Source organism: Oreochromis niloticus, linkage group LG1, assembly GCF_001858045.2.
Source record: "Oreochromis niloticus isolate F11D_XX linkage group LG1, O_niloticus_UMD_NMBU, whole genome shotgun sequence".
Classification (NCBI taxonomy): domain Eukaryota; kingdom Metazoa; phylum Chordata; class Actinopteri; order Cichliformes; family Cichlidae; genus Oreochromis; species Oreochromis niloticus.
Window position 1 is genome coordinate 19,064,573 of NC_031965.2, and position 17,256 is coordinate 19,081,828.

The 17,256-nt window shown below is 40.7% G+C and overlaps 1 protein-coding gene across 9 annotated transcripts in view; it reads right to left on the reverse strand.

Annotated features, from left to right (window-relative positions):
- tjp1a (tight junction protein 1a) overlaps positions 1-16,519 on the reverse strand; it is a 105,099-nt gene extending 88,580 nt beyond the window's left edge. For 2 of the 9 annotated variants that reach the window (XM_025906032.1, XM_025906024.1), the window contains exon 1: positions 16,259-16,514. In XM_025906032.1, coding sequence (XP_025761817.1) covers positions 16,259-16,350 — 92 coding nt within the window. In that variant the 5' untranslated portion in view covers positions 16,351-16,514. Of the gene's footprint in view, positions 1-15,992; positions 16,040-16,258 lie in introns of those variants that run through there. The other 7 variants (XM_025906018.1, XM_025906016.1, XM_019358174.2 and 4 more) reach the window with 5 other exon arrangements.
- Between the last annotated feature and the right edge of the window lie 737 nt (positions 16,520-17,256).

Sequence of the window (17,256 nt, forward strand, 5' to 3'; positions counted from 1 at the left end):
AGCAAGAAAAGACTGGAGCCGCAGTCAAATACTTTTTGAGGCTGAGGAAAGATGTAAAGGAGAATTCATGAGGACAAGAGAACTGCTCAGAGTTTCACTGCACTTACATAACTTTGCTGCAGCAGCTGTTGCTGATGTGGGTCTGCTGTGGTCACACTATAATGTTTAGACTTAGAGCTTACACATGTCTGACTGTGCATTCTTAGCAGTTTATTATATGCAAGCTGGATAAATGTAGTAAAAGTGATAAACGTGACTTCCTGAAAAGCCTGGAATAAAAAAAACAAGTTAAGGCAAAGAGATGTTTGTATTAAGTAAAGTTGCTCACCCTCCTGCCTGCTTATATTTTATCTTCCCACTCAAGAAAATCCAGTTTAACTTTTAAACTTTTGCCTTTTTTTTTAAAGGCTTTCAGCATCTGAGACTGAAGTCACATTAAATAATGATAATCAAAATAATTAATTGCTGGCAATAAAGCAGAACTCACAATGAGGACATAACTAATGCAAACTGAATTTTCCTTACACCATTTGACTTTTATTATTTTAATATAGCTCATTATCGTTATGTGGTTCAGACACGGCAGCAGCTTCATGCAGATGTTACCAAGATTCATACATCACCCGGAGATTCAACAGATTACTGAAAACACATAAGCATATTAGCCATGATATGACATAACGTGGAAAACAGACTTTTAATTTATATGATGATCTGCACGCATTATTAGTCATGTTGGCTGTGAACGGTCAGGCTTGTGCACAGAGAGACTGAGTAAAGATGGAGGGGGTGTTTGCCACACTGAAACACAGCATGGGGTTTTATCATTTCTGGCTCACAATATTATTAAAAGATTACGAGAAGCTGGAGAAATCGCTGCACACAAGGGGCGAGGCCAAAAACTAATAATGAATGGTCGTGATCTCTGAAAAAAACAAAAAGAAAATCCAGACACAGTTCTCTGCTGGAAATCACTGCATGGGCTTAGAAAGACTTCTGAAAACCACTGCCAGTAAACACACTTCATCCGAAAATGCAAATTGAGACTTTGGCATACACAGGAAAACAAGCACATGCATATGAACTACCAGGAAATACTGCTGCCTCCTCTGGGTAGGAGCTCATTTAGGATGGACTCTGGTTAAGTGGAAAACTGTTGGTATGGTAACCATGGATGCTGTGACCTCTAGGTTGAAAAAAGAAAAGGAAGCCTACAGCTTGTTATGTGAGCAGTTTAAAAGGGCACATGTCATCAAAAATGGAAACATTTTTTTTGTTAAATTTTCTTCTTTAACCTGCTCCGTTTAGTGGTCACCATAGTGAATCATCTTCCTGCATCTCAACATATCTCTAGCATCTTCTCCTCACACCAATCCTCTCCATGTCCTCCTTCACAATGTCCTTGAATCCTCTGTGGTCTTTCGCTTTTGCTGTTAATTAATGAGACATTAAAGAACAAACAATACATACACTGACATCCAGATGACGCCTCGCATATGTGAGCACGATGGTGCCAGACCAAATTCTGCCGATTTAAATAGGAGCACACCTCTGCAATTCAAGACTCGGGCGATAAACTGACCTGACTGCAATCTGGACCTGTCACCCACTTGTATTTGGCACCTTATAAAACCCCCAAATATTGGAAAACAGGTGACACAGAGACAGACAAAAATTCCTGCTCATGTTCACACCTGCAGCCAATTATGAATCCCCTATTATGCTGACAGACACTGGACTATTGGAGAAAGCCAGAGCTCTGAAATACTCAGCGTTGTTAAAATAAGAGGTAATGCAATACAGCGGTAAGCGCCCCATCACCAGTTTCTTTTTTCAAAGCATTTTGCTGAAACCAAACTCTTTAAAGAATGATTTTCCTCTGAACCCAATTTGGGGTTTTTTTGTGGGGTTTTTTTTTAAACTATACTTTCAGCTATACTGCAGGAATTTAGTGTGATATCTTTAGCTGTGCAAAGCAGTGGATTAGACTGTTCAGACAGACGTTAGTTTCACTTTTCACTGCCTCTGGAGGAATACGGAGAAAGTCACAAACAGGCTGGAGTGCACTCATGGAACTAAACTCAAAGTGTTCCCTCCAGTGCGAACAGACAATGACGGCATCTTACAGCACAAAAAGTAAAGAAATACTCAGACACATCAGGCACTAACTGCAGAGAGAGGTGAAATGGATAAATATTACATGAGACTTCAGCCCAAAATAGAGAATCTCCCTCATGTCCGCAGATTAACAATACCACTAGCTAAGATTAACAGATTACCTCATCCAGTAAGTAAAGTTATTTATATTAAAAAAAAAAAATTAATTGATTAATGTTTTAAGTAGGGTTGTGCCACATCTTATCCCCAGTGATAACACTGGTATAAATTTTTATGTGATATAAAAATGTCATATTGTGATATCATCGCTATACCAAGGCCATGCATTTACATTTCCTAGCACCACAACAATGAGACAAACCCGGGCATGTCTGAGCGCGAGAGTTAGATTTAACATCTAACCACGGAGCTACTTCAACAACTTCCAACAAAGCAAAATGTTTTCTTGCAAAATATGCAAGAAAATTGATTTGAGCTAAAGGTGGAAATAACAATACTAGCAACGAAACTAGCAACTGATGCTAAACTGAGCTTTGCAGGAACGCTCGCTAGCTTCGCTCTATATGACAGGAAGAGCAAACCGTACATGGTGGAAATAGTGGAAAAACCCATGATTTGAGCAGTTGTTTAAAAAGCTCAACCCAAGATACAACATCCCAGGTAGAGAATATCTTTCAGTCTTATTAGGTGACAACATTTTGCAGCTCTTGACAAGTTACGAGGTTAAGTTACTTTATTTTTTGTCATCTTAGAGTGTTAAGTAGTTATTTTTATACTTTTACTTAGAATTTCCAGCCTGCTTTTGTACTTATTTCTGACTTATACTGCATCACTACTATTATACTATAATGCTGCACAACAAGGTAAAAACTGTATGGTCAATGAGAGCTGCTCATTGGAAAAGGATGGAAATTGCCCTTCAATTACTCACACTTATAAATGCTGCTCTGTGAAAGCTGCAAGCATAAATTAAGAATTCAGTGCGTTTATATATGTTATATATACAAGAAAAGGAGAAAACTGAGACTCTGGGTTAATCCAATTCTCAGGAGAAGGCAGCAGCAAGGAGAATTTCATGGTTTGATCCAGGAGTTGAAGATATATCATGACCGCTATTGTGTATATTTAAGGATGTCAGTGGGGCAGTATAAGCATTTGTTAATAGACCTAACCACATCTGATCCAGAGCAGGACCCAGCTGTGTGTCTGAGGTAAAATAGTATTATTTTGCATTGTAGATATCCTTGCATATTCAGTACCAGAGCATGTTTTGAGTGCTCTTGTTGCCGAATGCATTTGAAAATCTGAAAAACTGAACTTGATTCTAAAAGAATAAATGCTGCAACTTTGTCTTTCCGAATTATCACATCTGTGAACGGCTGCATTGAGTCTGACAAGTATTTTTAATGCTCATAAATTTACGTGTTCAGTGTGGGAAGAGCTTTAGAGTTAGATATGAAAAGGATAATAGTATCTCAAATAATACTAATAAATAAATAACAATAATAAGAAGCAAAAAAGTTAGTTTTTGACTAACTTTTTTGTAATAACAGTTTGAAACAAACACCCTCAAGAAAAAATCTATTCAGTAGGCTTAGTAGAAACTACACATGATCTCATACTTCTGCATAAGTGCATTCACATCACCAAGTAGAGGAACATGTACCTGGTGGAGCACTGAATGTGGAGAGCTGTACACTTGTACATGTCATTTTTGCTATATAACATAAAAGTAGTCACCAAACAATTTTAAGCTAGTTAGAAAAGGGTGCACTGTCAGCGCCGATACAGTTGCCATTGGTGATTTTATAGTTACCAACTGATTTCTTTCAGGCACTAGGTCTACATGGGTTGTGGGTTTTCTTGGTGTGGAAGCATGTTGAACTGTGAGCTTCAGTATTTAGCAGTTCATGCTGTGTTCAGAGCCTGGAAAACAACTCCAGCTGGCCTGATAATCCCAATCCAACACTAAAATCTCTGTTTCCAGTATGTGTACAGCTAGCTGTGTTTTATTTGAGACAGATATACTAAGTGAGGCAGTTTTATTTGCTGTTTTATTAGGTAAGATCACTTTACTTTCATTTTGTTTCATGTCCATCGAGAATTCTGCTCTACCCTTTTCTTCAACAGCTTTTTGCCCACTGCTGGATTATGCCTTCATTAGAGTATTTTTGTTCTGTCCCTCAGTTTGTTCCCTTTGTTTTTTCCCCACTTAGGTAAATTTTCATTTTCATGGACTCAAGTACTATTGCCTAAGAGCCAAATTGTTGATAGTAATTTATTTTTTGTTTGTAATGGTAAAAGAAGTTTACATGTGGAGCAGACAATAGAGTTAGGAATGTAGAGCCACAAAATTTTTACCTGTATAAAATGGAGTGGAGTATCATGGATAAAGAAAGCAACATCCTTTTTTTTTTATTTGCGTAAACATCTTAAAAGAAATAATGACAGTCGTAAGACTTGTTCCACCATGTCGTAAGAAAGCTGAACGCAGACCTGCTCAGCGTTAGCAAACAAAAAGCTTTCACGTGTTGTGTTAGCTTGTCTCAACAAAGCTCGTTTGATCATATTACTTGAAGTTCATCAGCAGTTTTATTTCAAAGACATGAAGATTTTTTAATTTCGATTTTCTTGACATTAAGAAGGTAAAGGAGATCATGTGATCAATTCAAGACCTCCACATATACACAGATGATATGGTGATGCTAACTTTAGTTTCCAGGATTAAAAAATGATTCATGACATTGTAAAAATATAATAATAGTGCTAAGAAAAAATTGTTATTGAAGGCTAAGCAATCACAACTACAGACAAAAAATATCATGTTTCAAGGCTAAAAACTTCAGAACAGCCAACTACAAATACCCTTTTTCCATTGAAATGCTATATTGTCTCATACTTAAATCAAGGCATTTTTAAAATATTCTGTAACAGCTTATTGCATCAGCATGCCACAGAGAAAGGGATGCAAGATCTGCTTTATGCTCGCGCTCATGTCCTGGCTTCGCACTTCCATACCAGCACAAAACAGACACAGCAACAAACAGAAAGCACTACATATTGGAGCAACATTGGCTTCAAAGTGTGATCTGCTCTGGGATAAAAAATACCTGTGCTCATTCTCTATTTAGCTTTGTGATGAGATTATACAAGCTGGATTGCAGCATCCTGTGGTGTAGGTAGGATTCAGAGTACCCACACCACCCTACTTGCTGCTGCCAGCTCAAAACACCGAACAACGATGTTGCCGAGTGGCAGCAACTCTAGCAACGGCTTGCCGTGAAATTTAGTTCGCAGAAGACTAGAAGAATTTCTAACTGTTGCTAAGGTAATTCGTGTTTTGACTGTTGTTTTATGCGATGAATATGAATCTAAACATCTAATGTTCAAAAATGTTTGCAGAGGACAATTTTTAAATGAAACTTTAACCTCCTTCATTTGTGTTAATGAGGTGAAGTCAGAGTTTTGGGGGAATTCCTCTGAGGAGTTGGAGAGCACTTAGTAGTTAACATTGGTGTCAGATCTTTCTACAACTACAGGCAGATGTCTTACTATTTTTGACCCTTATCTATGTGTTTAGCTCATGTCCAATAACAATAGACCGTGCTCTAACCAGAATGCTAAATAGAGTCCTGGGATGCCTTTCCACCCTGGGATTTGTCTTTGTTCATATCTTCCAGCTCATCAGGCAGCAGCGGCGCGTCCAAAATAGCTCCAGTGACTTTTTCTCTTTCCATTTATATTCCTAGACCTTTTCAAAGAAGCTTTTACCTAGCCAGCATTTTACTTTCCATATAAACACAAACACTTACCATTTGCTCCCATTGCACAGGTGGGGAAAATAAATTGAGAACAAAAAGAGAAAGCAGGGAATAAAGGAGACAGGTGAGCAAAGCATAAAGGAACATGGTGCTGAGAGGCAGAGTTGGTGGAAAGAGGACAAAGGAAAGAAGGAAGGAGAATGACCATAATGCAAAGGGACAAAGCACAGAGGGACACAGTCAGCATATGGCTCAGAGGTCGCCCTGACTGCTTCATAATGCCTGACTGTTCAGCTCGAAGTGATGGCGGCCGATGAACATGCATCACTTTGCTCTTGGGTGCCCCTCCTGCTACATGGGACAAGTGGCGACAAGAGGTACATGACACATCCTACTTGATCTAGAAAACCCCACTGATGTCCCCAAACAGAGGAATGAAACATATGACTAACTGGGTGCCTACAAGCAAAAGAAACAAAGGAAACACATTTGAAAGCTGGAGCCTGTAAGCCATTTGAAAGCCACCTGGGCAGAAACGAGCGGGAATGAAAATCTGCAGCAGGATCAAGACTCTGATTAGGTCAGACAGGCCTGACAGATGGACAGACCAGATTAGGCATATAGACATGTATCAAACAAGGCGAGACAACGGTCATGTCTGAGTGTTGTCTGACCCCTGCGGAGAGGAGGGTGACAGCAAGGTCAGCAGCTGATTTCAAAAAGTGCTGCTCCAAAATTACACAAACACAACTTCAAAGCACTTGTACAGAACTCTACAAAAGTTTAAAATTACATCTCATTACTTTATATTTTGCTTTCAAGGAGCCAGACTTTCTTGTAACTTTTTAAACTGGGCTTCTGAAGGTCTTTTATTGGACACTGGGCAACACAGTGCTGTGTCTACATATAACAAAGAACACATTATTTGTTCCCATCCAGTGTTTAAGTGATGACGTGTGAAGCCTGCTTCCGGGTCCAAACTATTATCCGTTTATTAAGGGGCATTAAAACATTTTTAACATGTTTTAATGCCTTGTATTTTGTTCTATTTAATCTGAACAAGCCCCTAAAAAAAGTCAGTGATTACTATCGGCCTCTCTCAGTTTTTATTACCACTATTCATTTTAAAGCCCAGTTTTTAAAACCTTAACTACATGGGCTGCAGCAGTATTATTAATGACTAACCTCGTATTGTGGATGGATTATCTCAGTTGTTCTCCTGACTGAAGTTTGGTCCGTTTATAGCATCAGGAACCCTCGCGCTAACTTTTATAGAGTGGAAAAAAAGTTAGCGTTCGTCCTCCAACTTCACTATGCTAAGGTTTTTATGTTATGCTAACCATAGCTGTGTAGCTAGCCACCACGTAGCACATCATTATATACCACCTAGTCCACCTTCAGTAACCCTACAAATGTCACTGCTGTTTAGTTTTCTGTCTTCATTTATGTCAGAAGTGATAGCAGAGGTGTACGTTTTAATTTTTTCAGAAATCCCTCAGTCAGAACATGCTATATTATGTTTGGGTGGAAACTAACGAGCTAACTTCCTGCTAACTTCTCACTCCGTCAAGAGCAGCCACACTGATCATTTTAATAAAGATGAAAGAATTTCGACAGTTTTTATCTCTCAGTGATGCTGCAGTGTTCGTTTGACTTTGGGACCTGAAGCGGAGTTTGGACCCGTAAATGGCTAATGACATCAGACTTAAAGACCAGATTTCTTTAGTTGAATATCCAAAAGATGCTAAAGATAACAAGGTTTGACAGACATGAAATAGTATTTTTGGTGATTCCTAAAGATTTATAAACTGAAAACGTAAGAGAGCACCTTCAACATGGTGTTCAGTTTGTCCTTAAAAAATTAAGTAAACTGAAAAAATAAAGGACAAAACAGTAGCAGGTCTAAGGAGACTCTGTTATGGTTTGGGGCTATATTTAAGCCAGTGGAGTTGACCATCTTGTCGAAAGTGATGAAATTATGAACACAGAGACAGAAACACCATCCGATTTTCATCCACCACAGTAGATGCTACAGTATCGCTTCTGGAAGGCATCTGATTGGCAGCACCTTCAAAATAATGCAGTAAGAGCACATGTGGATAAAAAAACACACAATGGAACAATGGATCCCCAGAACCTAGATCTCAACATTACTGAAACTGTGTGGGATCATCTTGACTGAAAACAGAACAAATGGGAGCCAACATCCAAAGAAGAGCTTTCTTATAATAAAGAAATGCCAAGAAAAGCAATTAGAATTAAACAGTTTTTGCCTCATATACTGTATTTCCATATTTGTTTATACAAGCACGTTTAACTAAATTGACGATTTCGCTGTTTCCTAACAAAATATAAAGAAATTAGGGGTGGCTCAAGCCCTTTGCACAGTACTGCATTTAATGTATGAGCATAAATCTGCAGTGAAGACAAGTCACTGCAAAAGCAAACTTTAGCAAGAAAATGCTAAAATAAGGTAAACTGTATAACTGCAGCATATAGTTAATGTGGACTGAGTAATGATTTTGCATGCTTAGGCATCATAAATTACTTCCGCTCAGTATCTACACATCATATATGCCCAAAACTTGTTTTACCTCAGTATTCTGTCAAAATCAACCTTTAAGGACATAAAACTTTCTTAAATCAAATTAACCTGTACCAGTGGAACACTAACGTTTTTATGACACTATTACCACCCATGGCTGCAAGCAGGGTCACACTTATTCCCAACATACGAGTTTCACAGAAGACCGAAAAGCAAAGCCACTTAAAATGTTTAACAGCTGCCAGCAAAAGTATTTAATGTTTACTGACAGCTGTTAATCTTTTAAGTACTATCCCAGTGTGGTTGTATTTGTTGTGTAGTCATAAACTATTTAATTGCTAGGTCTGTTTCTATGCATGAGTTATTTATTTATTTTTTTAATCTGAAAAGGAGAATTGTGTAATCACTAAGATGGTCGGCAGTATCAAACAACGTTAGACATCCTGCGCACATTACAGGTATTATATCATCTGTCTAATAAATAAAGGACTGTGTGTGTGATTAATCCAATCCACTCACTGCTTTGGAGGATGTATTTCTGCAGACCCAAGGAAGTGTAGTGTCAATTTGAAATAGCTTGGTCAAGCTAAGCAGTCTTCACACTTTGGCTAGAAGTTGTTTACTGTTAAACTTTGACATCAGTCAAACGCAGTGATGTCTCAGTAGGGAACCTCCCTTGATACATCATGTTCGGAAAGCTGCAGGCCACTCTGCATGTGCAAATGTGTGCATGATCAGCACCTCACCCACCGTCTGCAGCTCTTTCGGCAAACTTATTGTCAACTGATATTAAATTGTTTTGAACACTATGTTTAGTAGCTATCAGCTGTCAGACGATCTCTCTTATCACTGAGGTGGTTATGTCAAAGGAAGCGACTAATTAAACCTGACATTTGTTGCTAATTAGTGGTGATAGACAAGCAGCCGTTCAGTGTGTGCATCCTCATATCTGTCCAGCTTTTCAAAAGCAATTTTCTGTTTGTGCATGCATCAATATTGTTAAATCATTAAACCGTGATCTTTGAAACCCAAATCAGTCTTATAAATGTTTTAAATCACTCACTCGTGCTGCTGAATGACATTTCAACTACGTAAAAAAAATGTTGACAGGCAGGGTCGTGTACAAATATAACATCCTAAAAAAACACTTGGATCTCTGTCAAACTTAAGTAGATCCCCTCTGCTGTGTCCTTCTCGGTTTGTGGGGTAGCAGTGATGGATCCCATCTTGTCGGCCCCCCAGTGAGCCACCGTGACAGTCGGGAGTCACCAGAGGCCCTGAACGTGTGACTCACAGATTCTTAAAGTCATTCCTGACTCTGACTGGAGACGATGAGTCTCTGCTAGCATCACTGCCGCCAGCAGGCTCTTTAAGCAGCGATTACCAGACGCCTATTTAGACTCAACATTACATGAACGCAGACATGCGCTGGGTTGCAGCTGTGTTAGGAGGATGCAGCTGCAGAGTCAAATTTCAGTAACTAATCAGGAGCAATAACATCATCAATTGAGTTTTTCAGTGACCTACAGCAAGTTGCATGGAGAGGAAAACGAAACCACACATGCGTCTTGCATCTTGATTTTCTGTTATGAATGCTACTTTTTCAGAGTTTTGTCTTTTAAGAATTTCCCAGCATACTGTGTTATAAAGACTTTACACTGGTTTTATGTTTACTGTGTAAAGCAGTTTGTGCATCACATGTTCTTATTCAGCTCGTCTCAGTTAGTCTCCCTCCTCTCACTCCCAGTCGGTCATGGCTGTTCAGTCGGAGGTTTCTTCTTGTTCCAAGGGAGTTTTTCCCTCTCACTGTCGCTAATTGCTTGCTCATCGAGGGTCATTTAATTATCATTAACCTTAAATCTGCATTATTTATATTGGCCAGCGGTAAGCGACTGTTCAACCCAAACATCAACCCAAAAAAAGCCTCGTAAATCAACTTTGTGAACACTTTGTTGATGCATTTATGGCCTCTGGCACTAATTTAAAGTCTTATTTAATACAAACTGATACTCATCTTCTACACTTTCATACCCATTACAATACAAAATGCTAATAAATAAGGAAAGCTTTAATATTCATCAGTCAAACATTGAGATGACCCAAAAGGTCAAGGCTTTAACACAGCTAATAAATGGCATACGGTGTATTAGCTCCATACATCCTTTATACACACAGATGTGCGTTACCACCACCTGCTCAGCTCTGATACGTTGCTACATGCGCTGCAGACGATGTCGACAGTTTGGTAAACAACTGAATCAAAGTTGCTCAGACAGACGTGTTATGTGATGACATCGTTTCTGCATTGACCAATGGATGTTTTTGCAGTCAGAATTGAGCTCAGTGGTACATTTACACTGAGCCTTAACGCAAAGGTAGAAATAGTTCAGTTTATTATGAGGCTTATAAACCAATTTTTTAAAGTTTTTTGCATAATTTGAAGTGCAAAAACACATCTGAATAAAGTGCAGTGCATATATAAACTCATTTCCAATTATGACCATATCCAACAAAGCCAATACGACAAAAAAATAAAGATTTTTCCTCAGTTAGCAGCATTTAAATCAGACCAGAAAAGTTATCACTAAAGGGCCTAACCCAGACACAAACAAACACACTCACACACAGCGACAGCAACAACCGCACACCCACGGGATGCTCGGAGAGTGGGAGGGGGTAAGGGGGTGAGCCACGAGTCAATAAACCCTGTGTAATCTGTTCCCTTTAGTGGCATAAACCATCTGAGAGGAGATTACAACCGTTCTGCCAAAGTAAGAACATGCGAGTTCCTAATGGACAGAAACACTGAATACTCACTCACACACACTCAGACACACAAACACGTGTGTGAACCCTCGCACTTACCATATGAGGGCCGTGAAGGCCGTAGAGTAAGAGTAGTATGTTCAAAGATTAAAGCCATGACTCATGTTTATAAGATCGGACTTACTGAGTGTAGGTGTGAAAAAAATAGTATGTCAGCACGTTGTTTTTAGAAAAGTACCGATTATCATGGCAGGGCCACCATAAACTTGGGCTCCCGCCGAGGTAACTAATGCAAGGCGTTGTCAGTTTGTGTGAGATTATGCATCGTGGACTCCGTGAGTGGGTCTGTAGGAGTGGAGAGTAGGGGGGAGGCAGACAGGAGTTGTTAAATGTGCATCTGTATATGTGTGTGTGTGTTCTTCTCAAGAATTGGGAGGGAGGAAGTGTGGAGAGGCAAATCAGAGGGCAGATAGGGCGGCTGCATGTGTGTGTTCGTGGCACAGGGCAGGGGGGGAAGAGGGGACGCTGACTTTATGCATCATTAGGCAGGTGGACTGAGAACACCAGGCGGAGCTGTGACCGTGGAGGGGAGCTGAGCAGGCATCTGGCACACAGTACACAGCGATACACCCACATATTATGGAAAGCTGCCTACAGATTAGACAGTCGTCATTGGGCTAATTGTCATATGTGGATGATCACAAAGTAATTACAGTGTCCTGGCTATCACAGGACACCATGTGTTTTGTTTAATAACAACGTGCTGGCTTGTTTTGTGCTGTGGTGGTGGTGGTGGTGGTGGTGGTGGGGGGGGGGGGGGGGGGGCTGTACTGTGGCTCGAGGTTCACTGTGTTTATCTTATTATAAGAAGAGTAAGACAATGCTCAGATTATTACAGCTAACCACCTTAACCAAGTAATCTGATATTAAGGTCGTAATTCAATTAAGAATAAAGCCAGTGATAAAGCTCGATTAATCTGGCACTTGGAGCAAAACAGTACTCCACTCTGAACTTGGTGTCTTTTATGTTTGTTTTCCCTCGCCTGTTTTCAATGTTAGCCCTTATGTCCACTGTGTCATGAAAGACCAATTACAACACAGGAATGGAAATATAAAAACTGCAGGCCTCTTAATGAGCTCTCTAAATACACAAGCTTCATAAACACAAACACACGAGATGCTGCTGTTGTTTTCCACATTATTTAAATCTCATTCTTCCTGCCGCAGGTACAAAACAATAGTGACAAAAACAGCGAAATGCAAATGTAGCATCTGATGTAAATCAGCTGAGGTACATAAAGTTCATTATTTTGTGATTTGTTATTGTTTCAGTGCAATTAGCTGCTCTTTAAGCGTGATCGATGGCCTCAAGTCGTTTATTTATCGCTGGGGGTTGAGCGTTTTGAGCCACTGCGTAGCCGCCTCTTCATATTTGTTGCTTATCTGACTGTGGAAAAAAGTTTCATTTCAAATCTTTCCTCCTGTTTCCTCTACAGAGAGAAAGCCAGTCTGCATGTAAAGGGACTGGCTCATATACAGTGATCAGTGATCAGAAGTTGATTGCTAAGCTATAGTTGTAAAGGTAAAACTTTAAACAATTTTGTTTTCCAGCATGATCACATGAAATTTACAATGACTGTTCAGCCAATTAAAACACAAAACAAATTAAGCGCTACCTAAATCACATGCTTGCATTTGCCAATCACAGCTGTTCTCTATCATATCAAAACTATCTCTCCACTCACAGCTGTCCAGAAGTGGCACCGGTGATGGTTTGATCGGAACGTGTCCCAGAGCGGCCAGAAGCTAGTCTCTCACTCAGAGAACCAAGGTTACAAAGTAACCAACTGTTCTCTGCATTCAAAAACAGATACAACAAATTCAAATGTTTGGGACAAAAATCTAATTTCTCACAACAGATCATTGTCTGTTGTTTGGAAATACTTTTGATTTAGTGCAAGTGAAGAAAATCTGCAAAAAGAGTTGTGTGTGTCTGCACTGCAAAGCAACAAAGCGTCTTCAGCTATCTGAAATAAAACAACAAAAACTGCAGTATAATTCATGCATGAAGTCAAAGAGAAACTGTGCAATGCTAACATTAATCATCAACTCACCTATTGATAAAAACAAGGGTCACACCGTGCAAAAGACGTGTTATCCCCTCACATACTTTTTTTCCAAAGAGACAAAACCTGTCGCAGGAGTAAAATAAAGAGATCTCACAGCTACTATTAATATTATCCATCATGCAGGTACAAGGAATGGAGTGAAAGACCCTACCTTTAATATTCTAATAATCTCATAATACGTGAAGATGTACACAAATCTTTGCAAGTTCTGCTTACATAAAACAATTTTTGCCACTAAAATCAGTGAAGAATCCTGACAAATATTTGTGATCTCAATATTGTACAAAATAATTATACGACAGTCAAAATTACTCCAACCAGTTGCAGTACTGTCGCAACCACGACAGTACTGGAGGCAGTCGCTGTCCAACCTCGATGCTGAGATTAGTTAATCGCTCTACACGCCTACTTGATCTTGGCAGCAGTTATTTGGGACGTTATCGCTGCAGCTCGCTGAATTTCAGACATTTTCGTTGTCTCTGGTCGCGACATCACAGCCAGTCCTGTTCTTACGCTCGTTAAGGAACAACATCTCCCATTACCTGAGTGCAAGTGAGTCTGATATAAATCATGTATGAGCTAGGTCTTCCAGCAGCAGCTTATTTCTGCGTTGTGCAATCTCAACCTTGTGGTATGAATGGAAGGAAACCAGACCACTTACTCAACCTTTCAGAAGACGCTGACATTTCATTTAGTTATGAAGATACAAACTGTTCAGCCTGGCTTCTTCGGGTGTTTAAATTCCTTTCTTGTGTTGCACGAGTCAAAGAGTAAAGTGAATGTAAAGCAATGCATTTTTCCCTCTGGAGGACTGAAATTAAGAAACTAACTACTTCTAAATATGAAAGCAGTTATATAAAACAGATTGAAGTTGAAGCTACAACTCGTCAACTGCTATTAGCTCACCGGTTGAAACACATCAGGATTAAACTTCTATGATGCACAGTGATCACCTAAACTTGGGTCATTGCTTTGGTATTCCAACCTAAAGTCACACCTTACATTTTTAAGCATTAGCTCAGTCTTCACAGCAAGCGAGTTACTTGTGTGCACGTGAGCCTACTGACTCTGGACTCTGACTTCACTGAATAAAGACGGAAATGGCAGGCAAGAGAATCCAAGGGTGACTCCATGAAACACACACTGCAGCTACACGCTGGCTCAGCTACGCTCCGTTAAAGTGGCTGTCGGAGGCGATACAGTAATCCACTTTTAATGGCCGTGTCCCTTCCCCCACCGTGATGTGATGGCCCCGGACATACCACTGCGCCTCTCTTAAGGGAGAAGTGTCAAAACCAAGTCACCGCTGTGCGCTGTCCTACATGTTTGACAGTGGTTGGAGAGGAGCAAACCTATCCTTTCTCCCATGTGAGATCATTTCTGATTCAAAGTAATGGACCCATTTGCTCCCACATGTAGGATGGACCCCCTCAAAGCCTTGCACATCCTACGCAAGGAACCAGAGTTTGTCTTCTCAGTGTAAAGCAGTGCAAATCTGTAAGGATTGTGCTGGGTGCTTAATGTTATCTGCGTGGATTACAGTAGAAGAAAGACTGAATCTGCTCATTGTGATAAGATCCTATAATTAGACTGAACACCACTCTGCTGTGTCACGTTTTCTTTTTTTGTTCCTTTTCTTCTTTATAATGCTCCTTATTTCAATTAGTAAAAGAAGCGTTCTTCACAGTTTCCTTTATTATGCCCTATAGTGCAAACACATTCACAGTGTATCACAGTATAACAGCCTCTGACAGGTTGTCAGAAGCCAAATAAGGTTAAGGCAGTAGCATCTTGCGCCCTGACACCAACTAATCAATTCATCGAGTGCATAAAGAAATAGGTCAGTTTGTCATTGGTATCATATTTAAATCATCTTTGAAGAGAAGCTCAGTGCAGCATTATCAAACTTTTGTTCAGGTAAATTTTAATAGTTTTGTGATGTAAAAAAAATATCTGGAGTTTATAAATGTTGACATGATTTCTTCAAAATATCTTAGTTTGCTGTCATCTTGTCATGTAGCTGTGAAAGCTAGAAGCAGAGAAGAGAGATTTTGTTTCGTTTTGTTTCAAAAAAGAAATCTTACAGTATTAAAGCATCCTGGGAACTTTTGGAGAGAAGGAAAGCGATGGGGAATTAATTGCAACAGAGGTGAGATGTAGAGACAGCTTTCTAAAATAAATTTTAAAAAAGTCTTTTGCTTGTTAAGTTTTGCTGATTCATCCGGAAACACCAGAGAACATTTTTAGACGGATAAATGATATCAAACGTGGACGTGTATTAAACTAGGTGGACATATTTAAATGGAAACGCACGGAGACGTGATCAACCAATGAGAGTTAAACACCAAGCACCGCTCCTACACAAATGCAGGTGGCAAGAAGCTGCTAAATAAGAGATGAGCGTTTTTTGGGTTTTTTTTACTACTACACGTGATCGCAGAAATAGACGCGAGACCAGAGAGCTGCTCGGAAAACTGAAATCGCCGAGTGCGTGCGGGTAAAATAAGAAAGCGGTGTGTGTCCGCGTCGTTTCACTGTTGCTGTAAATCCACCTGCTCTGTTTCGTGAAAACCTCACCAGCGGATCATAACACTCAGAGACCACCAGGAGGAACACGGAGAAGGGGCGATTGCGCACTGTTCACCCCTCTCCTCCTCCTCCCCGCCTAAATACCTGCTGGGTGTCGATGTCACCGGCGCGCACATCAAACTGTTGTTGAAGGCAGAGCGTCACAGAGGCGGATGGAGGCAGTCGCTTCCGCCAGCAGCTGCTGAGCTTCAACTTCACAGCAGACATAGCAGAAAAGCGCGACTGGAGCTTCTCAAACAAGACAACAAAGCCCAGAGGTTCATTTCAAACCTGCTTTCCCCTACGCTCCACACGCACCAACACACGCTCCGAACCAAAGCGCGCACCTCCTCCTCTTTGTCCATACTCACCACAGCTGTCTCTTTGCGGGGAGGCAGTCTTTGTTGGAGGCTGTCACTCCCATGGCCATCTGCATCACCGTTATATATTTCTGGTACTTCATCTTCTCCTTCTGCAACTCCTGCTGCCGCTTCTGCTGCTGCTACTTTTACTACAACTACAACTACTGCTGCTGGTGCTGCTACTTCTAGGAATCCGCGCGCCACCAAAGCGGCACAGGTGAGCGTGCATTCAAATGTCTGTTATTGTCCCCTCGCGTCATCCGCGGCATCCTCGGTGTCAAAAACGCCATTTCCACGCTGGAAGCACCGCTGACAGGGAGGACGTTCCCGGAGGAGTTCAAGGAAAGGTGCCACGCCGCCGCGACCCATGTCCGCGCTGACCCTCTAATCTCATTAGAGCTCAGAATAGATTGGCTAATCTATTCAATTTTAGTCAGGACCGGGTCATTGTTGTGGTTTGCCTCGTATGGCGGACACTTTCCCGGCCGCCAAACCGTGAAATGCCGGTTTGTTTGTGTGGAGAAAAAGAGTCGAGGGAAAGAGGCGGTTCAACAGTGAGCGGTAGGATGCAGCGGCGACGGCACCCAAGCGTCTGCGAGGTAGGAAAGAGAGTGCGCGTGTGTTCAGCCAGAGAGGGAGAGAGCAGGAGAGTGACACAGGAGGAGGGAGGGAGGAGGAGAGAGGAAGCCATGTAATGGCTTTAGTGTGCGTGCGTGTGTGTGTGTGTGTGGAGGGGGGGGGAGACGTCGTCTAACTGATGCTTAGAGAAATCCCAGGATTGTAAAACTGAGAAGGTGTGTTTTCGACCTTGTTTTCTGCGAGATTGGTCCATTAAACTGAATTAAAGCATGGGGTGGATTTAAATATCATAAAGTGGAGGTGGAGAGGAACAAATCAGCTCATATGGAATTAAATAATCAGGAGGCAAGTAGGTGACCAGATTTGGTAACCTGGACCTTTAAGTATGAAGAATGAAAAAACCCCATGTATTACAAAGGAGAACTATT